General features: G+C 44.7%; 1 protein-coding gene across 1 annotated transcript in view; it reads right to left on the reverse strand.

The window, feature by feature from the left end:
- ZCCHC14 (zinc finger CCHC-type containing 14) overlaps positions 1-26,041 on the reverse strand; it is a 70,511-nt gene extending 44,470 nt beyond the window's left edge. Inside the window, exon 1 of the mRNA XM_079800275.1 lies at positions 24,789-26,041. Coding sequence (XP_079656401.1) covers positions 24,789-25,361 — 573 coding nt within the window. The 5' untranslated portion in view covers positions 25,362-26,041. The remainder of the gene's footprint in view (positions 1-24,788) is intronic.
- Between the last annotated feature and the right edge of the window lie 700 nt (positions 26,042-26,741).

The following is a 26,741-nucleotide window of genomic DNA, read 5'->3' on the forward strand; positions in this document are numbered from 1 at the left end:
TGGTTGATTCTTATATGTACCCTGACCACAGACTGAACCTGAAACCTTGGCATATTGGGACGATGCTCTAACTAACCAACTGGGCTACCTGGCCAGGGCTTCACAACCTCTTTTTAGTCAGAATGTAAAATGGAATCCAATGATGTATAGAGAATTAGATCAGAGGAACTCAAAGACTCCTTCCAAGGGAAAGGTACAAAGATGACAAACTGTATAAACCATTAGCCTAGAGAAGGGACACATGTTGAACAGCATGACTCTTGCTACTTCTCTCCCTCAGATATTTATACTTTTCTTTAAAGGGTTTTTCCTCAGTCCATGAATCTGATGAAAGAGACCTAACACTACACCACTACTTTAAAGCTTTGTGTTTAAAACTCACTTTAATATTCATGGACCAACCGGGGCTCAGTGGTTGGGCATCAAACTAGGATCCAGGAGGTCATGGTTCAATTTCTGGTCAGGGCACATGCCCAGGTTGCGGGCTTGCTCCCCAGTGGGGGGCATGCAGGAGGCAGCTGATCAATGATTCTCTCTCATCATTGATGTTTCTATCTCTCTCTCCCTCTCCCTTCCTGAAATCAATAAAAATATTAAAAAATATATTTATGGAACAGAACCACAATTTTTAGAAGAGTTTTAATTATTAAAAATCTATTTTATTAACGATCATTCAAAGTCATCCAAATGGGACATGCTAACATGTAGTGGAACTGAAGAACCCAAAATACAGATAAGCTGATTGGAACCATGTGTCTCCAAAAGTCTTACTTCACACTACTAACAGGCATTTGAAATGGCTCTGAAAATGCAGTAAGCACCAGAGCAAGAGTTTTTAACTTACCTTGTGAAAAACAAAACAAAAAACCTATAGCTGTCTGATGAAGCCTACTAACCCTTCCCAGAAATATGTATTAAGTGCATAAAATACACAGGATTGCAAATAAAGCCAATTATACTAAAAACAGTTAAGATCTTAAAAGACAATTTTAAAAATTTATTTTTTTAATTTCAGAGAAGAAGGGAGAGGGAGAGATAGAAATATCAATGAGAGAGAATCATTGATCAGCTGCCTCCTGCACGCCCCCTATTGGAGATCGAGCCTGCAACCGAGCGTGTGCCCTGACCTGGAATCGAACTATGACTTCCTGATTCCTAGGTTGATACTCAACCAATGAGCCACACTGGCCGGGCAAAAAGACAAACTTCTTTAACACACTTAGCAAGCAGATGTCATGTAATCTGAAGTATGATGAACATAGAGGCTATCTTAAGATGCCTCATCCACTACAATATGAAAACATCTGCTTTCTCCTGGTAGCAAGTCACAAGCACTGTTAACACCACTGTGGGTTTCTTCCCGTTTTCCTAATGGCAGCATATGCTACATTTCCAGTTAGAGTCTAGTGGAAGTAAAGCTGTGATCTTCCCCAGGGCCTCTGAGGGAGTGAGGGCAATGGCAAAGTTGGCCAGCAAGCTGTCGATGAGTGTGGACACTGCGCTAGCAGACAAGCTAATCTCCCAGGGTGCCCTCAGATCAGGGCACTGATGGATGACAGGTGTTCCCTTCTGGACCAAAGTGCCAAAAGACCACCATATTAAAAAGCAATCCAGCCCTAACCGGTTTGGCTCGGTGGATAGAGCGTCAGCCTGTGGACTGAAGGGTCCCAGGTTCGATTCCGGTCAAGGGCATGTACCTTGGTTGCGGGCACATCCCCAGTGGGAGGTGTGCAGGAGGCAGCTGATCGATGGTTCTCTCTCATCGATGTTTCTAGCTCTCTATCCCTCTCCCTTCCTCTCTGTGGAAAATCAATAAAATATATTTTAAAAAAAAAAAGCAATCCAACCATCAGTGCCCTCTCCTCACTTTTTTTTTTTTTACCTGAATAGTATTAACATAAGCACTGTCTTATAAATACAAGCCCTGGCCCTAGCCAGCATGGCTCAGTGGACAGAATGTCAGCCTGCGCACCAAAGGGTCTTGGGTTTGATTCCCAGTCAAAGGCACATACCTGGGTTGCAGGTCCAATCCCTGAGCCTGGTTGGGGCACATGCGGGAGGCAAACAATTGATGTGTCTCTTACATCAATGTTTCTCTCTCTCACTCTCCCCTCTTCCACGCTCTCTAAACAAAATCAATTAAAAAAAAATATCCTTGGGTGAGGATTAAAAAAAAAAAAAAAAAAAAGAGCCCTGATAGGAAAATCCTCAGTCACTTTCGAGTTTGGGGGCAGGGAGGGAGGAAGGGGGAGGGGGAGAAACGGTGTCCTTTTTATGCCTAAAAGTAGTTTTCTACCATCTACTGCAAGTTTGAACCCCTTTATCTAATTTTTAGAACTCCTCTAGATTTCTATCCTTATTTTACTTATAGTCTTGTTTTCCACTAATCCTAATACTCCTAGAAGCCACAGTAAAGATCAGTTGTAATTCTGCTAGCTTCTAACTGGAAATGCAGCATTTGCTGCTGTTATGAAATAGGCAGAAATTAACAGTGCTTGTGACTTCAGTCTTAATGGTGGATATGGCCATGTCTGGAGACATTTTTGGTTGTTGTAACTAGGGGCAGGACTCTACTGGCATCTAGTGGGTGGAGGTCATGGGTGCTGCTAAACATCCTACAGTACACTGGGCAGGCCCCAAACAAAGAATTACTTGACCAAAACCTCGACAGTGCTGAAGTTGAAAAACTCTACCCTCACCCAATTCCTTCTCTCTATTATAAACTTTAGGATTTTTAAGGCAAAAGCAGCCTCCTTTCTAACCAGAACTACCTTAAAGCCAGCCCAAATCGGAGGTCAAAAGGAGGCTGCCTTCTCATCCCAATACAATCCCTCTAAAACAAATGCAATGTGTAACTCTAAATGGAAGTATATGCAGATTTGTTTTCCTTACCCATTAGGTTCTTGAAGATGGACTGCAAAATTTACCCTTTACATATGTGCCCTCACAATGCCCAGCAGAGGGCAAGGCATGCAGTGTGCACTCAAATGTTCAACATATAAATGATGTAGAAGAGGTTTTAAGGAAAACCTGGTAGAGCAATGCTTAATCACTTGAGAACCCAAAGTTTCAATGTCTTAGCTGCACTGAAATTAAATGATTGATCAGTAATAATAAAAGAAACCGAAGGGGATGCAACAGGCAGGCAGTAGGACAGCTCATCTGTTGACAAGATAATGGTTCTTGGGAATGCCTACAAAAAGGCAATGGTGTGCCTTCCCCTCACACAGGAAGTTAAAAGTTCCAAAATCTACCCTCAGATACACCCATACATAAGTCAAAAGACATCTATACAAGGTTTCCACTATAGAGATGTATGTACTAGCAAAATACTGGAAACAATTAAGTGCCATTAATATGAGACTGGTTAAAGAAAATTACACATCTCAGCTTGGAATACTAGGCAGCTGTACACAAAAGGGACAGTGACAAGAAAAGGCTAAGATATGAGTTAAATTTAAAAAGCAGGGTACACACTGAATGCCTAAGATGTGAACACTTTACTTTATAAGAGGCCATGGAGAATAAAATAATGACAAATACTAGGATTATAAACACACTTGTATCATTCTTATACCATTTATCCAATATGCTTACACATACGTGTATATATGTGATGGCTACAGTAATCATTACCTCCACTTTAACAATAAGGACTGACGCTCATCCAGAATTTCTCCAAGGTTATCTGGTCAGTAAAGAGCAGCCATATAGCTACAGAGGTTTATGAGTTGGTGCAGATTCAATCCAAGGAGTGCTACAAACATCTGTTTGGATGTCACCTTCCCTGTAATCTGGGTTGGAGGAAGAGGGTATCTTTTCTTCTAAATAGACACTCCACTTAAAAATGGACTCTATCATGCCCTGGCTGGTGTGGCTCAGTTGGTTAGGTGTTGTCTTGTGCATGGAAAGGTTGCCAGTTTGATTTCCAGTCAGGGCACATGCCTGAGTTGTGGGCTCCATCACTGGTATGGAGTGTGCAGAAGGCAACAGATGGATGTTTTGCTCCCACCTCGATATTTCTCTCTCTCCTCCCCTCTCCCTTCTGCTCTAATAAAAAACATACACCTACAAACAAAACAAAACAAACATTACCATGACAAGTAATCACCTATTCTAAAACTAGCATACAACAGCTTAAAGATTTGATTATTTGAACTACAGTTAAACAAAATGTCTTAAAAGTCAGTGCTCATAAAATGTTAAAGAGGGGAGCAATGTCATTCTCAACTAGCAAGTGCAACTGTCTTGACAGCAAGTAAGCACATGTAACAAACTTTCATTACATCTGTACCTTTGGATCCACTAATTCTGCTGGGAGGCAATTATGCTAAGAATATAATCAGTGATACAAAGGTTTGTGTGCAAGGAGAATCTTCTTAGCTTTAGAAGAGCAAAAGTAAATATGAACATAAATACCCAGCAAGATTAATACTTAAATAAATTTACATCCATGTGAATAAATATTATGCAGCCTTTTTAAAATAATTTCAGAAAACATAAGACATGGGGAATGCTCACACTTAGATAAGTGAAACAAGGTAGAATTTTTTTCTGGGTCATTTATTTTTATTTACTTAAAAAAATTAAGCACAGCTGGTATACAATATTATATTAATTTCAGGTATACAATATAATGGTTTGACATTTTTATACTTTACAATATGATCACTTCACTAATTCTAGTAATCATCTGTCAAAGATGCAAATCATATCACTTACACAATATTATTGACTATATTCCTTTTCACTTTTTTCACCCATCTGCCCACCATGTTCCCTCTGGTAATCATCCCTTTGGTCTCTGTTTCTATGACTCTGTTTTGAAACAAGGTAGAATTTATAATATGTCAATTGTGTATATACACAAACAGGCACTGGGAAAAAAAAGAAAATGCACCATAATATTAATAGTATTTATTATGATTGGGGATTTAAAAATCTTTGTTTTCCAATTTTTCTGTAGGAACATCACTATTAGAATTTAGAAAAACTGCTCACCATGTCAACAATTGTCCACCATCTCCCTACCAAGCTGGGTGCTGTTAAGAAGCTGTTGGGGAGCATCCACAAGACGTGAAAGATGCTGGCCTCATGGGAGAACAAATAATTTCAAAGAAAATAAGGGGTGGGGGGAACAATGATTTCTGGAGGCCCAGAAACAATAATAGAGTTGAACTCTAACTGGAAAAGGAGCCAGCCACGCCAAGTAACCTGCAGGAAAGGCCATTCAGGCACAGGAACAGAAAGGGGAAAGAGCTGAGCAGAAAGACCTTCCTGGCTAAAGCTTATGAGTACCAAGGGGGCAACAGGGCCAGGTACCCTTATGCAAGAATATGAACTACAAAGTGTCTACAGACAGTCATTTATTTTCAATTTGTTTTCCAAGTAACCCGTCTCTACACAAGAAAGAATAACATCTGTTAAATACTTTTAACTCAGTGGGAAAAAAATACATAAAATGAAAAAGAATAGTGATTTGTAAGCATTTTATTAAAATAGTAATTATGTGTCTCTCAAAAGCAGAACAAGAAAATAGATAGTTTAATAGTGAAAGCTATTTGCTGACTTAGGCCAAGTGAAAGCCAATGCTAACCAAAATCCGTTTTCCATGTGAAAACATTCCTTTTAAAATTTCTTACCCTAGAACTCTACACATCAAAAAAAGAAAATAGAAAAAAGATTACTGCTCAGAAATCTCAGCAAAAGGTAAGAAAGACTTAATTAGCTGAGCTCCAGCAATGTGACTATAAAGCAAAGTTCTTCCACAAGCAGCCTGCAGAATAGCGTAGCTTCTACCAGAAATTCCCAACCCTAATTATACACATCTGAGAAGCTTTTAGAAATTCATATTCCAGGACAACCCAAAGCAGGCCAATTAAACCAAAACCTGGGGAGGGGCATTGTGTCCTGGTACAAACAGCTCTGGAAGGGTCCAGAATTACTGCTCAGGAAACTGCAGTACAGAACAACATAGATTTGAGGCAAAAGCTCTGGGCTGACTAAAGACAATTCTTCCTAGGCCATGCAAACCTATAAAATGGAGTTAAAACAGAATCTTAGTCAAATTCCTACATTTGTTGCAGGATTCAAGTGTCTAGTCCCTGGAAAGTTTACAGAGCCTGTCACATAGCAGGTGCTCAATAATCAGTCACAGTTATCTGGGTTGATGACACAACTGAGGAGCAGGATGTAGCAAGAAAGGCTTTTGTCTGAACAGCCACACTAGCCAGCCCCTCATTCAGAGCTTTATTTAAATAATTCCAATAGGCTTAGGTGTAGTCTCCTAGAGCAGAGCAAATAGTAGGCAGTAAATTTAAGGTGTGGGGAGAGGGACCTAAAGAAATTAAAGGGAGAAACCAAGATGGCAGCATAGGTAAACACCTAAACTGCTGCCTCGCACAACAATTTCAAAACTACAACTAAAAGACAAAACGGACATCATCCAGAACCACAAGAAGGCTGGCTGAGTGGAAATTCTACAACTAGAAGGAAAGAGAAAAGCACACTGAGACTCAGAGGAGCTGCAGGAGGCAGAGGTACTGAGATGCGTGCGCGGAGAGGACTGGCAACTGAGTGCGTGGCTGGCTTTCTTAAGTGGGAAGGAGACCAAAGATCCCAACTGCACTGACCTCCAGTTCCATGCGAGACTCTGGGTACCCAGACTCATACGGGGTGAAACTGGACTGTCAGGAAAGAGAAAAGCACAGAGACTCAGAGGAACTGCAGAAGGCAGAGGTACCAAGGCGTGCGCAGAAAGGGCAAGCAACTTGAGTACGCAGCTGGCTTTCTCAAGTGGGAGGGAGACAAAAGCTCCCGACTGCTCTGAACTCCAGTTCCGGGCGAGACTCTGGGGACCCAGACTCATTCGGGGAGAAACTGGACTGTCTGGCAGCGGGCAAAACTCGAGTGCAGCTTTCTCTCAGAGGTGCTTGCAGCGATTACCAAGGGACACTGAGACCCAGGGGCCTCTTAGGGCAGGGCTGACGGGAAGCCAATGCTGTCTGCTCTGCCCTGAGACTCCGCCCCATCCAAGCTGAGCACAGAGGCTTTTGCAAGTCTTCTCTCATAGGGTGTCTCCAGCACAGAAGTTCTCCCAGCGTATACACAGCTGATCCTCACAGCCAATTGGCCTGGAGGTCAATTCCTCTCAGTGATGTCAACAACAACCAAGACTTAACTACAACAAGACTGTGCACACAGCCCACAAAGGGGTGCACCAAGAGTGTCCACCTCAGATAACTGGGGAGGCTGAGCCACTGGGCCATATAAAACACCTAGCACACAAAGCCACTCTATGAACTCAGGGAAGCAGCCAAAATGCGGAGACAAAGAAACAGATCACAAATGAAAGAAATGGAGGAAAGCAAACGACTGGATCTAGAATTCAAAACCACGGTTATGAAGTTTTTCAAGAATTTTCTAGAAAAAGCAGATAAATTTAGCAAGACCCTCAAGGATATGAAAAAGGACCAACTAGAAATTAAGCATACACTGACTGAAATAAAAAATATTATACAGTGATCTAACCAGCAGACTAGAGGATCGCAAGAATCAAGTCAAAGATTTGAAATACAAAGAAGCAAAAAACACTCAACCGGAAAAGCAAAAAGCAAAACGAATCCAAAAATATGAAGATAGTGTAAGGAGCCTCTGGGACAACTTCAAGTGTACCAATATAAGAATTATGGGGGTGCCAGAAGGAGAGCAAGATATTGAAAACCTATTTGAAGAAATAATGACCGAAAACTTCCCCCACCTGGTGAAAGAAATAGACTTACAAGTCCAGGAAGCGCACAGAACCCCAAACAAAAGGAATCCAAAGAGGACCACACCAAGACACATCATAATTAAAATGTCAAGAGTAAAAGACAAAGAGAGAATATTAAAAGCAGCAAGAGAAAAACAGTTAGTTACCTACAAGGGAGCACCCATACGACTGTCAGCTGATTTCTCAACAGAAACTATGCAGGCCAGACGGGAGTGGCAAGAAACATTCAAAGTGATGAATACCAAGAACCTACAACCAAGATTAGTCTACCCAGCAAAGCTATCATTCAGAATTGAAGGGCAAATAAAGAGCTTCACAGATAAGAAAAAGCTAAAGGAGTTCATCACCACCAAACCAGTATTATATGAAATGCTGAAAGGTATTCTTTAAGAAGAAGAAGAAGAAGAAGAAGAAAGTAAAGATAAAAATTATGAACAACAAATACATATCTATCAACAAGTGAATCTAAAAATCAAGTGAATAAAAAAATCTGATGAACAGAATAAACTGATGAATATAATAGAATCAGGAGCATAGAAAGGGAGTGGACTGACAATTCTCAGGGGGAAAGGGATGTGGGGGGTGCGGGAAGAGACTGGATAAAAATCATACACCTATGGATGAAGACAGTGGGGGTGGGGGGGTAAGGGCAGAGGGTGGGGTGGGAACCGGGTGGAGGGGAGCTATGGGGGGAAAAAAGAGGAACAATTGTAATAATCTGAACAATAAAGATTTATTAAATTAAAAAAAATAAAGGTTGCTGGAAAAAGGTACAATCCTATATAATAAAAGAGAAACATGTAAATTGGCCGTACCTCTGCTACACTCACCAGCCAATCAGGAGTGAGTATGCAAATTAACCCAACAAAGATGGCGGGTTAATTTGCATACACAGGCGCCAGGCAGAGAGCAGAGCGGAAGAGCCACCGGAGAGTGGAGCGGCTTGTGGAACTTGGCTCCCCAAGCTGCCAGACAAAGAACAGAGAGGGAGAGCTGGCAGCTTGGAGGAATTGGCAGAGCGGGAGGCCATGGGACGGAGACAGAGCAGGAAGGGAAAACCAACAGTGCAGGGAGCACCAGGAATGCTGGGAATCATAGTTCTGGTGGCAGATGGATCTCCTTGACACTAGAGCAAAGTATCCTTGAGCAAGTTACTGTTGCAGTGGGGGATGGAGGGAAAGCAAAGGTGAGAGACATAAGTAAAATCAGAGTGTCTAGGAAAAATTAAATGGAAGATATCCTAAAATTTCCAAGAAATCTCCACCAATGAAGCAAAGAAAAAAAAAGACTCTATTATTCTGTGAGCAACAAACCAAACTGGGTTGGGGGTCTCAGACAATTCGCTCTTATGATTGCAAAGACAGACACAAACTCCTGGATCGGAGAGGGCTCCCAGACTGGAGAGGGTGCAGATCAGGCTGAGGGACCCACCCCCTGTGCACAAATCTTCGTGCACCGGGCCCCTAGTAATCTATAATAATAAAAGCATAATATGCTAATTAGACTGGATGTCCTTCCGGACGACCTTCTGGACAAAGCCAGGGCTGCGAGGGAAGCCCAGGTCCCAGGTACCAGAGGGAAGCCAGTGCCAGCAGCCAGGGCAAGGAAGGCCTACCCTTGCACGAATTTCGTGCATCGGGCCTCTAGTGTTAGCAATAAGAAGCCACAAGTGACAACAGCGAACATACAAAAGGATTTTTAAAAGAAGTTTAAAAGGCACAGCCATGTGGGGACAAACAGCCCAACCTAAATAAACTCTGAAGGCAACATTGTGTTTGAATATAAAATACATTCAGGAAGATAATCCGTCCCCATTCAAGAAAACCTTAAATTACGTGACCATGTAATATCAAAAATGACTAACAGTGCCTGGTCACGTGCTCTCTGGCTGAATATCGATCTATAAACCAGGAGGTCACGGTTCATTTCCTAGTCAGGGCACATGCCCAGGTTGCAGGCTCGATCCCCAGAGTGAAGCATGCAGCCGATCAATGATTCTCATTCATTCATTCTCTCTCTCTCTCTCTCTCTCTCTCTCTCTCTCTCTCTCTCTCTCTCCCCCCCCCCCTCTCTCTCTCTCTCTCTCTCTCCCCCTCCCTCTCTCTCTCTCTCTCCCCCCCCTTTCTCTCTGAAATGAATAAAAATATTTTTTTTTAAATTTTAATTTGTTAACAGTGAAAACAAGTTCAGATGCAGAGGCTACAGCTGCTCCTCCACCACACAATCTCAAGTAGAATTTTATCCTGTGAAGGTCACATCCAAAAGGAAGGCAGATGAGGCATTTGTGTAGGTTACTTTTTCTGCCAGAAATATGTTTAAATATTGGAATTTTCTTTGAGAAGCTGGCTCAATGTCTAATCATAATAAGTAAACTACGCTATAATGACTATTTCAGTTCCCAATATAATATTCAATTGCCTGAGATGAACCATTCAAAGCAGTTAGCACTTTAAAATGGTTGCTTCCTAATCCCTGTGGGGTACTAGCCATGATATAAATTCAGTTGCAGAACATTCAGGGATCCACCAGGGGAAGATCAGGCACTGAAATAAACTAGAAATGTGTGGGAAGCATCAAAGGTTCAGAAAGTATCAGTAAAATAGGCCCTTGGGTTTTATTTCTATAGGAGCCACAAATTCCATTCAATGAGTCTTGACTGGATGCCTATTATAAGCAAGGCAAAGCTGCTCAGAGTCAGAAACCAAATCTCTTTTATGGCCAGCTATGCAGGGAAAGATCAGGCCAGAAAAGGCTCAACTGGAATGAACAGAAAAAAAAGACTTTGAGGTCAAGAAATGTAAGATTTACCTCCTTTAGCATATATAACCAGACTTCATTCAACAGATAAGTGGTATTTGCTCAAATGAATTCCACAATTACAAGTAAAAGAGAGCCCAAACCTGTCCTTTCACACTTCTGCAAGTTCATCCACACACCCGATTCTCTGTTCAGTTATTTAGCACATACGAAGTTCCAGATCATTAAAATCATGTCGCACATTCTCCAAACGACCCTCTAATTTCAAGACACCAGGCCAGCTCATTTCTTCTCCTCTACACAGAACCTTAATCTTTAAAATGACAAATGTAACAGTCTATGTAAAACCCTCCTTCACAGCTACACCTCCTGAGAGAATTAATCCTTCCTAGAACACGTGTTCAATATTTATATAACACATGGATGATATAAAATGCAGGTGATTCTACTTTCAATAATGGTTGAATAGTCAGACCAACCTTCATGTAGTTATCTCTGGACAAAGTATAAAAAATAATAAAGTGAACACAACCAAAAGCAGGCAGAAATGAGAGGGAGGTCTACACTTGGAAAAAGAGATTTGCACTGGGTGAGTTTCATATTCTGCAGGCCCAGTCCCATGAGAAAAAGGAACAGCTAGCTCAGACAGAACCTCAATCTTACTGACTTGAAAAACCAGAGATCAGACAGAATTCTGGTAGATTACTGTGGCTGGAAAATGAGGGAGAAATCCAAGAAAGGAGAGCACCTGGGAAGGGGAACACCAAATTCTGCATACAAATTCTGCCCACATCTTTGAGAGCCCTGAAACAGGCTTGCCTGGGGCAGGCTCCAAGAAGCCAAGTTAAGACCAAACAACTGAACAGAGATTGCAGCTGCTGATCAACACAGGGAAGAGTGTCCCCCAGTTGCAGTCCAGCCATATTTACTGCCAGCTAAACAAACAAAACATCGTCAATACTCTTCGGGAGGACATAACAAAATCCAGAGTTTCTACAATGTCTCATTCACAAAATCCAAGAAGTAATTCGTAATTACTAGACATGTAAACAAATTAAAACATGACCCATACAAAAAAAAAAAAAAAAAAGGGGAGACCAAGCACAAAATGAGTCACATGCAGGAATCACAGGAAGTATTAAGTGGCTAGTACAAGGAAGCTCAAATATTAAGTGGCTGTCATAAGGAAGCTCAAGAAGGGAAAATATGCTCACGATGTACAAACCAGAAAGACACTCAGCAGGAGGGAAACAGAAATGATTTTAAAAAGGAAATTCAGGAAAGAACCAAGATGCCCTTCGGTAGGTGAATGGATAATGAACTATGCACATCCAGAGTGCACACATCATCCAGTGATATGTAATATTATCAGTGATAAAAAGAAATGAGGTGTCAAGCCTTGAAAAGATATGGAGGAACCTTAAATGCATACTACCAGGTTAAAGAAGCTGATGTGAAAGTCTACACACACTATATGACTCTAGCTATGTGACATTCTGGAAAAGACAACACTATGGAGACACTAAAAAGAACAGTGACTATGGAGACACTAAAAAAATCAGGGGGTGAGGGAAGGGGGGCGTAAATAAGCAGAGCGCAGAGGGTTTTAAGGACAGTGAAAATACACTGAAGGATACTATAATGGTGGCTACACGTCCTTACACATTTGTTTAAACCCATAGAATGTACAACACTAAAAGTAAACTCTAATGTAAATTGTGGACTTCGGGTGATTTTAATGTTTAACCTTTGTGTAAACCTAAAATTGCTTTTAAAAAAGTCTTAAAATAATACAATTTTTTAAAATGGAAATTCTAAAATGAAAAATTTTATTTCTGAACTAAAAAAATCCACTCGATGAACAGTTTGCAATTAACAAAAGACAATGAATTTCAATACAGATCAACAGGAAGTATCCAATCTGAAAAACAAAGAAAGATTTGAGGGGGAAAAATGAACAAAGCTTCCAGGACCTGTGGAATATCAAAAGGTTTAATATACCTGCAGCTGGAGTCTGGAGAAATTATGAATGAAATTTCCCCAAATTTGGAAAGTGACAAATTTAACAAATCCAATAAGTTTAGAGAACATTGAACAAGATAAATTAAAAAAATAAAAATAAAAATAAACCCATTTGGTAAAGGGGGAATAAATGATGATGGAAAGAGACTCAACTTGGTGTGGGGAGCATACAGTGCAATATAAGGGTAGTCTGTTGTGGAACTGTGTACCTGAGACCTATATGATTTTGTTGAACAATAAATTCAAAGGAAATACACACACCACTTGAACACATCATAGTCAAGCTGCTCCAATACCAAGACACAGAGACAATCTTGAAACCAACCAGAGAAAAACAGCATTTTGGATACAGTGTAACTGCAAAAACAAATGATGGCCAGAAGACAGTGTCACAATTTCTTTAACTAATTTAAGAAGTAATTTCTCCATGGTTTCTCCTGTCCCAATATCTCTTTCCTTCTGGGACTCCAGCTGAAAGAAAAAAACTGAAAACACAGAATCCTAAAGACCCTTTAACGAGGTAAAAGCAAAACATCTATCTATATCCTACCTAATAAACTAGTAATATGCAAATTGACCGCACCTTCACTACGCCCAAGCCACGCCCACCAGCCAAAAGCCACGCCCACCAGCCAATCAGGGCGAATATGCAAATTATCCAACAAAGATGGTGGTTAACTTGCATATGCTGAGGGAGGGAGGAGTGAAGACTGAAGACAACTTAGAAGGAAGAGGGAGGAAAAGCAGAAAGCAAGGTGGCTGCCCAGAGGGAAAGCCCGGGCGGGGCGGGGCGGGTGGCAGCAGCTCGCGGGTGCAGGCGCTGCAGCCGCAACAGCGGCGGCGGCAGTGGCAGCGCACGCGGCCGCAGCGGCCGCTTGCAGGATTCTTCTTGCAAATGGGCTACTAGTATATATATAAAAGGCTAAGCAACCATCGCATCCAAAACAACCAAACGGACAACCGAACAGGCTGTGTGGGGCGACCAGGCCAGCAGGGGGGTGGCAGTTGGGGACGACCAGACCGGTGGGGGGGGGGGGGGGCTGAGGGGTGACCAGGCCGGCAGAGGGGGGCAGTGAGGGGCAACCAGGCCAGCGGGGGGGAGGGGGTAGTTGGGGGTGACTATGCCTGCAAAGGGGGGCAGTTGGGGGTGACCAGGCCAGCAGGGGGGGGACAGTTAGGTGCAATCTGGCAGGCAGGCAGGTGAGCAGTTAGGAGCCAGTGGTCCCGGGCCTAAACGGCAGTCAGACATCCCCCAAGGGGTCCCGGATTGGAGGGGTGCAGGCTGGGCTGAGGGGACCCCTCCGTGCACGAATTTTGTGCACCAGGCCTCTTGTCTATAATAATAAAAGCATAATATGCTAATTAGACTGATGTCCCTCCAGATGACCTTCTAGACGAAGCCAGGGCTGTGAGGGAAGCCTGGGTCCCGGGTACCTGTGGACAGCTGGAGGGAAGCCTGGGTCCCGGGTGCCTGCCGGCAGCCAAAGGGAAGCCCGGTTCCCAGGTGCCAGAGGGAAGCCAGTGCCAGCGACTGGAGGGAAGTCCAGGTCCCGGGTACCAGAGGGAAGCTGGTGCTGGCAGCAGGGGGAATGAAGGCCTACTCTTGCATGAATTTCATGCATCAGGCCTCTACTCTATCCTATATAATAAAACCCTAATATGCAAATCGACCGAACAATGGAATGTCCAGTCTCTATGATGTGCACTGACCACCACAGGGCAGATGCTCAACGCAGGGGGAGCACCACTCAGCCAGAAGCTGGGCTCACGGCTGGTGAGTGCAGCAGTGGTGGCAGGAGCCTCTCCCACCTCCGAGGCAGTGCTAAGTAGCAAATAGAAGCCAGCTCACACCTGGCGAGCGCAGTGGCTATGGCGGGAGCCTCTCCCACCTCCACGGCAGCGCTAAAGACCCCTCGGGGGATGTCTGCCTGCCAGCTTAGGCCTGCTCCCCGACATTCGTGCACTGGGAGGTCCCTAAGCCGGCAGGCAGACATCACCCGAGGGGACCCAGACTGCGAGAAAGTACAGACCAGGCTGAGGGACCCCCCGCCCAGTGCACGAATGTCATGCACTGGGCCTCTAGTCTATACTAATAAAAGGGTAATATGCTAATTAGGCCAGACGTCCTTCCAGACAAAGCCATGGTGGCGGGGGCCGAGGCAGAGGTGGTTAGGGCCGATCAGGCCGGAAGGGGAGAGCAGTTAGAGGTGATCAGTCCAGCAGCAGAGGGCAATTAGGGGCAATCAGGCCAGCAGGGGAGGGCAGTTAGGGACAATCAGGTTGGCAGGGAGGGCAGTTAGGGGGCGATCAGGCCAGCAGGGGGGAGAAGTTAGGGGGCAATCAAATCGGCAGGGGGGAGCAGTTAGGGGGCGATCAGGCTGGCAGGCAGAGGTGGTCAGGGGTAATCAGGCCAGCAGGCAGGCGAGCGGTTAGGAGCCAGTGGTCCTGTATTGCAAGAGGGATGTCCGAACTGGCAGTCAGACATCCCCTGAGGGGTCCCGGATTGGAGAGGGGGTAGGGCCGGGCTGAGGGGATCCCCCCATGCACAAATTTCGTGCACCAGGCCTCTAGTCCTATATAATAAAGAGGTAATATGCCAATTGACCATCACACCCTCGCACAAGATGGCCAGCAGGGGAGGGAAGTTGTGGGCAATCAGGCCAGCAGGGGAGGGCAGTTGGTTACGCAGGTTTATGCATTTACCGAAACTCAGATGATATATTTAAAATAAATGTATTTCACAAAATAGAGAGAGCCCTAACTGGTTTGGCTCAGTGGTTAGAGCGTCGGCCTGCAGACTGAAGGGTCCCAGGTTCGATTCGGGTCATGTACCTTGGTTGCGGGCACATCCCCAGTAGGAGGTGTGCAGAAGGCAGCTGATTGATGTTTCTCTCTCATCGATGTTTCTAACTCTCTATCCCTCTCCCTTCCTCTCTGTAAAAAATCAATAAAATATATTTTTAAAAAATAGAGCTTCGTACTGAGGATTATCAAGTAAAGGTTACTGAACGAATAAAAATGAACAATTGGTGGTGGGGGGTAGGGAGATTAATTTATGTTGTAAAGAGTAGATTTCAAACAAGATATAAGCAGCAGGCCCATTGGTAGTTGGGCACTGGCAGTGCAAACAAAAGCTGTGAATGACGTCACACTTCCTACTTCTACAAGTTACACACAATTTCGGCCCCCCTTTTTCTTCTCATTTCATATTCTTAAGGTTTCTCCTCTCACTTTTGATGACGTAGAAAAAATATTTTTAAATGTAAATTTGGCTTCACATAATAAAAATAGCCACTTATAAATGTCACCTTTGGCAAATTACTTACTTAACCTCTCTGTGTCTGTTCTGTCACTGCTAAGACAGGGACAAAAATAGAACCTCACTCACTGAGTTGTTATGAGGATTGAATAAATAAATTCAAAGCACTTAGAGCAGTGCCTTGCACATAGTAAATATTTGAAATGTTATCTATCATTGGCATCATTCCCTCTTTTTGACTACCTGTTTTGTACTTTATCTCTATTATTTATTCTAAAAGAAAAAATCATTTTGATTGCTCAATTAGCCTCCCCAATACAAATATTAATAGTACACTGGTTCATGAGCTTCAAACCCAGTCTTTAAAGAAAAAAATCCCCCACAAGTAAATGTTCTCAGAAACACCACATCTTGCAACAGTCCCCATAAAAGAAAATAATCAGAAAGCTGGAGTCACAAGAATCCATTCTTCCACAGGTAATGCGTAAGTTTGGAGTAGTATTCTGATATTTGATTGTGTCCAGGTAGAGTACACACATCACACAGTGCTTTTCATACAACTTCAATACTGGGTACATTCAAAGTAACTCATCAATTTTATTAACTTTATTATAGCTAGGTAGTTAGCATTATTCCCAAACTTTTACATATTATTAAAATGCCCAATAGAGAGAAGGGGATTGTTTCTCTTCCCCATAGATTAATTTTCTTCCTTTTTCAAAGTTATTTTTTCTAGTCAAGAATTTAGTATTCCCAGCAGTTCCTACGTATACTGTTTTAACTAGATTGACTGTGAATCAGTAAGAAACCCAAGAATATAATAATTTCTTCCTAATAAATCTATTGAAGCTTTTATGTATAAGTCCCAAATAATTAGGAGATAACTCTATAATGCTCCCTTCTTAGAGTTAATCTGATGTCACAGTTTGTAAAATACAAACTAAACTTTAATTGGGATGATTAACAGTTGTTCAGTGTATTGCCATTCTATAGCAAACCAAAATATCTAGGTTTACCAAAATTTATATTTTACACATTAAAGGAATAGATTAAAAACAGTCTTACTTTTAGAACTACAACCACTACTCCTAACCCACATTGATAGTAAGGGAGACAGTCTACTATAGCATCAGAAGACCATACGCCCTTCTCCAGCTCTCTGTGTACTTGTCCATAAAACTTGGTTTTGTCATGGGATAACATAAAGCCAAACGATCATGTTCAGAGAATTTCTTTTGCATGCCAGCTTTCGAAAAATAAGAAAGTAGAATACCATGTTAAAATTCACAATGCCCTAGCAGCTGATTTGGCTCAGTGGATAGAGCCTCAGCCCTTGGACTGAAGGGTTCCTGGTTTGATTCCGGTCAAGGTGGCACGTTCCTCAGTTGCAGGCCAGCCATGGTTGAGGTGTGCACGGGAGGCAACCAGTCAAAAGTGTCTCTCTCATATCGATGATTCTCTCTCTCTGTCTCTCCCCCTCCCTTCCACTCTCTCTAAAAGTCAATGGAAAAATATCCTCAGGTTTAACAACAAAAAATTCACTAGAATCTACAGCTATGAAATGCATCAGAGAAATGGCCATTGGATAAAGGCAATTAAGGAGCATCCCAAGTTGATAATATGTATTACTACAGGGCCATAGAAAAAGGCACTAAGGCCCAGCCGGTTATGCTCAGTGGTTGGAGCATAGGTTCATGGACTGAAGGGTCCCAGGTTCGATTACGGTCAGGGGCATGTACTTTCGTTGCAGGCTCGATCCCCATGCAGGAGGCAACCAATCTCTGTGTCTCTTTCACACCGAAGTTTCTCTCTCTGCCTCTCCCCCTCCCTTCCACTCTGTCTAAAAATCAATGGAAAAAATACCCTCTGGTGAGGATTAACAAAACAAAAAAAGAAAAAGCACTAGGGGAAAAATTGTTTTCACTAGGATGGCCTCTCAATAAACAACTAACACTTCCTTCCCATTAGGTGTTCACAGATGCTCGGAACACAGCCCTATTGGGTGGCAGGGACCACTAGCCCTGGAATTGAAAGAGAAGACAAGCTCTGCCCTCTGGTAAGTCAAAGTTTGGTGATGAAAATTTAAAGAAAACTATTACAATACAGTATGCTAAGTTCTAGGACAGAAGGCGGCAACAGAAGGCTTGGTATATATGAGCCAAGAAGTCGGGGCTGGGGTGCCTCAGGTAGCTATCTATCTGGTGTTCCATCTAAGAGAACAGCATCTGTTAAGGCTCAGAAGAAAAGTAAAGAAAAGAATATGAGGAACTACAAGTATAGAAAGAAAAGAAAAGAATATGAGGAACTACAAGTATAGAAAGAGGTGAGTATAGACAGGCAATGAATAGATCACAAAGGCTACTAAATACCTTGCTAAGCATTGCACACCAGAGAATAAGAATCCTACAGGCACCTTACCAAGGCCATTCCAGTAAGAATGTGGGACTGTTGTTAGAGGATAAGAGTGGGGCCAGGGAGACTAGTTGTTATAGTAGACTAGATCTATCTAGATCAGGGAGATTATGAGGTGCTATAGACTAGACCCAGGTCAAGGTCAGAAGTTAGGTATGTCACAGTTCTTTCTTTCTTTTTAATCCTCACCTGAGGATATTTTTTCCACTGATTTCTAGAGACAGCAGAAGGGAGGGAGGAGGGGAGCAAGAGTGAAAAGAGAAACAGCGAAGTGCCAGAGACAAGGTACATGCCCTTGACTGGGAATGGAACTCACCAACCTTCAGTCCGTGGGCCGGCACTCTAACTACTGAATAATACCAGCCAGGACTGTGCAGTTATTTTTTAAAAATTGCTAAGGTACCAACGTTTCTGAATAGTTTAATTAAAAAATGAAAGAGCAGCTACAAAATTTTCTCTTGTCGACTTTAAACAATGACATCAGCTTAATTCTAAAAGGAGATCATCACTCACTTGCATTCCAGCATGCGTTCTTGACTCAGGGGAGAGTGGAGTTACATGAGGCTAGGGTTGTGCTTGTTCCCTGAAGACTAATTTTATCTATTCCCTGGCTTCCTGGCAAATAGCCCAATATCTAAGTCCACCTACACAGAAGTGTGCCATATGTGCGACCATCATGCTAAGTGTGGTGGGGACAGGTTGAAGGAGAAGGAGAGAGAAGGACAGGCAGATAGAGGGACCGGGAGAACAGTGACCTGGGCTGTGGCTGTGTTGATGGAAAACAAATCTAGAAGGATGTTTAGGACTTGGAAACAAGCTGATTGGAGGGATAAGAAGGCAGGCAAACTATCTATGAAAGGCGTAGGTTTCTTGCTGGGGGGGAGGTTAGGGGAAAGGGTAGAGTGGTCCAGATTGGGGATAGAGAAACTTACCTTTGGACAGACTGAGTTACCTGTAAATGCTAAGCTGGAATACAGGTTTTGGATTATCAGTGACAGTGGCAAAATCACAGCTAAAAATGTCATGAATTATAAAGTAAAAAGAGAAGGGAAAAGAAGGAGAGGAGTCTGAGGAATACCATCATCAAAAGGGTATGAAAGCAGAAGAAATACTCGGAAGTAGGAGAAAGATCAGTGGTGCCAGAGGACTAATGAAGGCTCTCAGTGGGCTGCCCAGGCCATGCCCAGACTCTGTTAAGCCAGAATCTGGGGGAGGCACCTCTGCAGTCATATATGTTTTTAAAAATACACTGTCTCCTAGGAATTTCACCTAGGTGTGGGGAATCCACAGAACAAACAAGAGATAAAAAGATAACTAAAAAGTATCCAATGAAACTGACAAATTAGTCATCCAGATAAAAACATCAATGAAACCAAATATGAAGCAATCCCAAACATATATGAGAAATGCAGCAAATGATATAAGGTATTTCAAATCTGGAGGGGAAAGATGGATTATTCAACAAATGACACTAGGGCAAATGGGTTGTCATCTGGAAATACAAATCTAGCTTTGTACCTTACACCATAATAAATTCTAAGACGGATCTGTTAAATGTAAAATGAGAAACCACACAAGTTCTGTACCAGAAGAAATCACAGGGAATGTCTGTATAATGTATAATGCATATGTATAATAGTATGTGCAATACATAATGTATAATGCATTTCTCATGACACAAAACCCAGAAGCCATTACAGGCTGATAAATATATATGTATATATTTTTAAAACTGCATGGTAAAGTCCAAATGAAAAGGAAAAAAACCTGGAAAACAAATATTTGCAACTTCTAAAGACAAAAGCACAATTTCCTTGAAACTTAAAGAACTCCTAAAAAACAATAAAGAAAAGATCAACAATCCAACAGAGATGGCCAGAGGATATGAAGAGCTTGCCAAAAATAAAATAAAATTACACTACACTGAGATATGCTTCTCACCCAACCAAATGGCAAAAATCTGGGGAAGGGATCAGGGGGTGCTAACTGACTCTCCATACTAGTTGAAGGTATAGGAACAGGCACTCACATTGCTGTAGGAATTCCAAAAGGTGGATGATCTCAGCAATATCTAAAGTAATTACAGTACAGACCACTTCACCCAGCAACAATCCTACTTCCAGGTTTCTGTTCTATAGATACACTTACTGAAATGTAAAAGCCATGCATGCTGTTTGTTGTATGTAGATGACACATTATATAATATGTCAAAGACACGGAGTTGTCTGTAATGGTAAAGAAGGAACAAAATGGCCATCAATAGGGACTGATTAAATAGCACGTTTGTACAGGGCAGCCATAAACTACAACGAAGAAGCGCTATGAACTGATAGGGAATGCTCATCAGGAAAGACTACCAAGAAAAAGGGACATAGACCATGTGGGGAGTAAGACACCAGTTATCTATTTGTTAATACAGAGTCTCTCTAGAAGGTTCTACAAGCAACAAAGAGGGGAATGAAACTAGATGGCTGGGAAAAGGGTAAGAAATCCAAAGGAAGACTACTACCCACCACACTCCTGCACTAAGCACTTTTAAATCTTTGTTTCAATTTTTCCTTTAAAAAAAAAAATCAATCTCAGTTAGTTTCAGTATGATCTCTACCACAAGAATTCTGAAACACAAAGGTGGGAGGGCACAATTTTCTAAAGGTACTGAAAACCAATGAACTGTACACTCTAAAGGGGTAAATTTTATGTTACATGGGTTAAATCTCAATAAAGCTGTTATTTTTTAAAAAATAAGTATATACCACAGCACATTATCATTTACATAGAGAAAAGACTGCAAAGGATAGCTAAACTTTTTCTAAAACCATGGCTTTATATTTACATAAAATGGAAAGACAGAGGTAGTGTTAAGTCCAAACCAATCATCATCACCATTTTCCATCATGCCTTAAGGAACAGCACACCTAGAGCACCTGTCAGCTACTGAGTACAGTAAAGTTACTACAATCAAAAAAAAAAAAAAAAGTTACTACAATCAACCACTAGCAATACCGCCATGAATTCTTCTCTTTCTGAAAGTAGAAATGTCTATTTTACATTCCTTACACTTCTCTAAGTCCTCTGAGCAGTAAGAATTTTGAAATAACATAGTAAGGGTTTGAAGAAGCAAATGTAAATAATGCCTATACATATCAGAAAATATAGTTAAAAGAAGTATATCTTTAGGATAAAGAATGAAGCAGTCAAAATCTTTATCTCTAAAAGAGAAACACAAAGTTTCTAGGCTCAGAGTTTAAAACAAAATACAACAGCTTACAAAGGAAATACAAACAGCTTTAATGGGGCTGCTTTTCCAGGATTACACTAAATGTTAGATTTAGAAAAACAAAGGCAGCAAAATACTTAAAGGCTAGATTTCACGAGTTGCCTACTCCAAGCAACAGAAGGGTTTATCAATGTCAGGCATTAAATTTAAAGCAGCAAAGGAACAGAAAGTTCAATGAACGTGACTGAAATTAATTTAGGAGTGGCATAGGGGATATAGAGAAAACTAAATACCATTTGTTTGGAAATATGGAAGCAATGGCACCAAGGTTACTCATTATAACCTCACTAGTAGCCCATTTGCAGGAAGAATCCTGCAAGCGGCCGCTGCTGCCACCGTTGCGGCCGAAACGCCTGCACTCACGCGCCGCTGCCGCCCTCCACACTCCGCCCCACCCCGCCCCGCCCGGGCTTTCCCTCTGGCAGCCACCTTGCTTTCTGCTTTTCCTCCCTCTTCCTTCTAAGTTGTCTTCAGTCTTCACTCCTCCCTCCCTCAGCGTATGCAAATTAACCGCCATATCCTTTTGCACTCGGATGTCGAGTGTGACTCAACATGGTTAGCATTAGAATAAAGGAATCGAGAAAAAAGCAAGCAAGTGCAAAGGGATATTGGTTGTGTAATTTGCATACTCACCCTGATTGGCTGGTGGGTGTGGTTTTGGCTGGTGGGCGTGGCTTGGGCGTAGCAAAGGTGCGGTCAATTTGCATATTTGTCTATTATTAGGTAGGAATTATTAGGTAGGATTATTATTATTTTTAAATTTCTATTTATTGATTTTTTGAGAGAGAGAGAAACATCCATTTGTTGTTCCACTCATTTATGCACTCATTGGTTAATTCTTATATGCCCTGACTGAGATTGAACCCGAAACCTTGGCTTATTGGGACAACACTCTAGCCAACTGAGCTACCAGGCCAGGGCTTATAACCTCATTCATAAGGGTCAGGCAGAATTCTCCAATTTCCCAAGGGTGAACAAAAAACTCAGCTCCAAGTAACTATTCAAAAATCAAATTTGAAAACACTGGGAGACAAACATTTTACTCTATAACAATGTGCTTTGCTCAAGTTAGCATTCCTCTATAAAAAGCCAGAGAAGGCAGAAGGAAGCCCTCACTGCACATCTGCTGGGCACTTCACATGTGACATCATATGACCCTCCAAACAAGTCCATGAGGCAGGTACCTTGCCTTGCAATAGGGAAACACGGGAAGAGGGGGGACTCTGGCCAAGGTCACATAGTTGGTCAATTCAATGCTCATTTGGGTAGGAAGGGTGGGGGGATAGATTAGCCCCTTCATCACATCTGGCTTGACAGATTTCTGGCTTGGCAGAAAGGCTGTATTATAAGTGATATTTTTGTTCTAGCTTTTAGCTTACTCCCCACCAAAATAATGATCACCATCTTCTGCTTTTAATAAAGTGATGATGCATCTGCACACACAAAAGACACCCTTCAAGAGTTGAACAAGACTGGAAATCACAGCCATAGACATTATCAGTGTGTGGCATTTAACCTGAAGACTAACAGCACATGAAGCTGGCCTTAGGGGACTGAAACCCCATGAATAGGGGATAGTCCACTGGCACCCCAAAGCTTACTGAACTCCCTACAGACCACCACATTCCCTGGGACACAGCTTTCCCTTTGTCGTAGGGGAATCACATTTTTCTGTCCAGTGCACAATATGGGTGGGATCTGAACACACACTTAAAAAGAAAACCACAGTCTCGGAGATCAATGTCACCAAGAAAAGATAGGACATAGACTAAAACCAATGCAGGGACCACAACCACTTCTTACAGGAAGACATTAAAGAAGAAAAGCCACAATCCAGGTTTGAAAGAGAACTTAAAACCACCAGCAGCAAACCAGAGAGTATCAAACATTTAACTTAAAAGAGCTTAGGCACTGTCAAAGAAAGATATTCAGCACTACTGGTCTTTGACTGCAATCTCCTGCTTCCCAAAGTCAGTGTGTAATCTAAATACAACACACTTGGTCAAAGAAAATCCTTTTTTGCCCCCCTCGGAGCACAATTTTGGCATTGAGTCCCAAGGGGCCGTTAAAAACAAGTTTGAGCCCCAAACACTTTGGTTACATAGTTTTGAAACATTTAGACAAAAGTTCACATTTCTAAGTGGTTGACCATGATACCCTTCCTGTTTAATTTGGAGACTAGAGATCTTTAACTTAACCTAACATTCCTTAGGAGCCTGATACCCTCAACATGCTCGGGCTCCAAGTCAGCCTGGGATTTGTTTCACATTGAGAAATAACTGTTTCACATGCTACTGTCTGTTAAACCCAAGCATAAACACAGATATGCACGTGCATTCATAAATACATACACACATATCGACACATATTCATAAGCATACACATTCATCAGTGCTATACATACACCCACAAGCACACTAATACATGTATACATGTGCTCACAAACGCGTGCCCACTCCGCGGTCCCACCCGCCCATCTGACCGCTCCAGCGGCAACACCTGCCCACTTAGGGGAAACCCACAACCAGGCCTGGGGCGCCACTTGACACCCGCGAATGTCTGCAAGGGTCTAGAGCAGTGGTCGGCAAACTCATTAGTCAACAGAGCCAAATATCAACAGTACAACGATTGAAATTTCTGTTGAGAGCCAAATTTTTTAAACTTAAACTATATAGGTAAGTATAATGTTATTAACTTAATTAGGGTACTCCTAAGCTGGCCTTTGCTAAAAACTCAAGGGGCCAAAGAGCCGCATGTGGCTGGCGAGCCGCAGTTTGCCGACCACTGGTCTAGAGCCTTCTCCATCTTATAAGGCTTCCTTTTCTAGGAATAAACATCAGATTTGGAGAACCAAGGCGACTCGACTGGGACTATCTGTTCCTCTAAGGGAGCCCTGAGTGCATCCTCCCATACTTCCCCGACTAATCCGGGCGAGATAGACGGATGCAACAGCCTCAAGGGCGCGAGGTGCTGGACCGGTCTTGGGGTGCAGGATTTGCGGGCGGAAGTGGCGGCAGGGGCTTGGAGTGAGGGCATAGGGTACAGGGTGGAGGCTTGGGATACAAATGCGGAGTGAAAGCTTGGTTTGCGGCTGCGGAACCAGGATGGAAGCTTGGGGGTGCAGGTATGAGTTTAGGGTTCAGGTGGGGGTTTGGGATCTCAAGTGAAAGCTTCGGGAGCGAGTGTTTTCCGTTCAGGGTGGAGGCTTTGTGGTGGGCGTTTTGGGGAGCGGGTTGGAGGCTTGCGGTGCGGGTGAGGGCGCCGAGCCCGCCTCCCGCGTGGGCACGCACCTTGTGGCAGGACGGGCAGGTGGGCAGCGCGCTCTTGCCCCCGTGGCCCCCGCTGCCGCCGCCGCCGCCGCCGCCGCTGCTCAGGCTGCTCTGAATCTGCGTGAGCTCCTGGCGCAGCACCTGCTTCTGGTGAAAGCTGAAGGCCGGGTGGTTGGAGGCCATGGTGAAGAGCAGCAGGAACTCATCGCCCGTACGGCCCTCGTTGAGCTGCAGCCCGTAGTTGTGGATGATGGAGTCGATGTGCGTGAGCGTGCGGTAGAGCACGCCAGCCGCCTCGCGCTGCTCCGAGCCCAGTAGCGCCAGCGACACCAGCAGCTTGCTGCGCACCACCTCGTCTGTCAGGTTGGTGAGGCTGCCCAGGTCGGCAGGGTTGTTGGCCTTGATCTCGGAGTCGCGCAGCGAGTGGTAGTCCTTGCGCGCCAGGTCCTCGAGGCAGGAGCCGAGGAAGCGCAACTCGAGCGGGATGCACAGGTCCAGCAGGCCGCACAGGAACTCCACGCGCTGCGGCGACGGCAGCTCCGAGAACCAACGGTACACGCCGTCCCTCTGCAGCGGGCAGCGCTTCTCCACCATGCTGCCGCCCGTGCCGCGCCGCCGCCCGGGGCCGGAGGCCGAAGCCCGGGGCCGGGGGCGCGGGGCGCGGCGGGAGCGAGCGGGAGGCGCGGCGGGGCCGGGAGAAGGAGGGTGGACGCCGCAGGCCGGACCGGGGGCGCGCGGCGCGGGTGAGACCCCCGCCAGGGGCCGGCGGGCGGGCACGCGCGGGGCGCTTGGGGGGCCCGGGGCGGCCGGGGCGGCCGGGGGCGGCGAGCGGCCTCGGGCCCCCCGCTCACGGGCGGGCTCTTGGCCCGCGCCCGTCCCCAGCGGCGGCCGGTGCGCGGCGGCGGCGGCGGCTGCTCCTCGTCGTCGTCGTCGTCGCCCGGGAGGCGGCCGCCCCCATCTCTCCCCGCGCCGCAGGGTCTGTCACTGCGGGCCGCCCCCCGACGGAGCCGCCCAGGCCATTCCGCCGCCGCCGCCGCCGGGCTGGTGCTGGCTGGCCGTTACTAGGACGGAGGCCGCGGGAGGGCGGGCGGGCGCCTCGGAAGCGGTGATGGACGGACACGCGGGGCGCGGCGCGCAGGCGGACGGCGGAGGGATCTGCGCCGGCACTCGTGCGGCCTCGCGCCCAGGCTCCGAGCGCCGCGGACGGATCCAGACGAGCGCGGCCGTGTTCGCAGCTGACGGGCGCCGGGACGGAGCTCAAGTGGGCGGGGTAGTTGCCTCTCGCGACAGCCAAGCCGGCAGGGCCCGCCTCCCCCCCGCTGATTGGCTCGAACTGCCCCTTCTAAGCCCGTGATTGTTTCGGATCCCCAATCCAGATTCACACACCCCCGCGACCACGCCCCCCGGTGCTGTCGATCTCGTTAGAGCCGCCCCGTTCCGCCCCTCCTCGGCCGGCGGAATCGATTGGCCCGTCGGGCCGGAGCGGTGGAAAATCCGGGGCGGATTTATGGTTGCTTTTGTTCCCACAGATTTGCGTGGAGCATTGTTTTAGGTAAAAGCTAGGCAGGCGTCCGGCCTGTTTTATTCCTGAGCGTCACAATAGGGAGATAGCGGGAGTCTTCGAAAAGCTGCTGGAGCGGGGCTCCGGAGACCCGAGTCCCCGTCCCTGCTCTGCCCGCTAAGCTGTGTGACCTTGGGCCAGTGGCTTGGTCTCTGAGCCCTGGGCGCCTTCACAGAAAACGAGGGTAATAATAACCGCCCCGGCGGCTTGTGAGCAGGTTGTGAGCTCACAGAGGGCAGGTGCCCTCATTTCTGAGGCTGTTGGCCTACCTTGGGGATGTGATGGGAACCGCTTTCTCCATTAAGGAAGCCTCCTTTCAGGGGGTTACTACCTCCGCTCAGGAACGTGGAGGATGCAGATACACCCACCAGGGGTCGAGGAACAGGTGAACCGCCCCCTCACCTGGCATTTGC

Source organism: Cnephaeus nilssonii (genome assembly GCF_951640355.1).
Source record: "Cnephaeus nilssonii genome assembly, chromosome: 20".
In the NCBI taxonomy this organism is placed as follows: Eukaryota; Metazoa; Chordata; class Mammalia; order Chiroptera; family Vespertilionidae; genus Cnephaeus; species Cnephaeus nilssonii.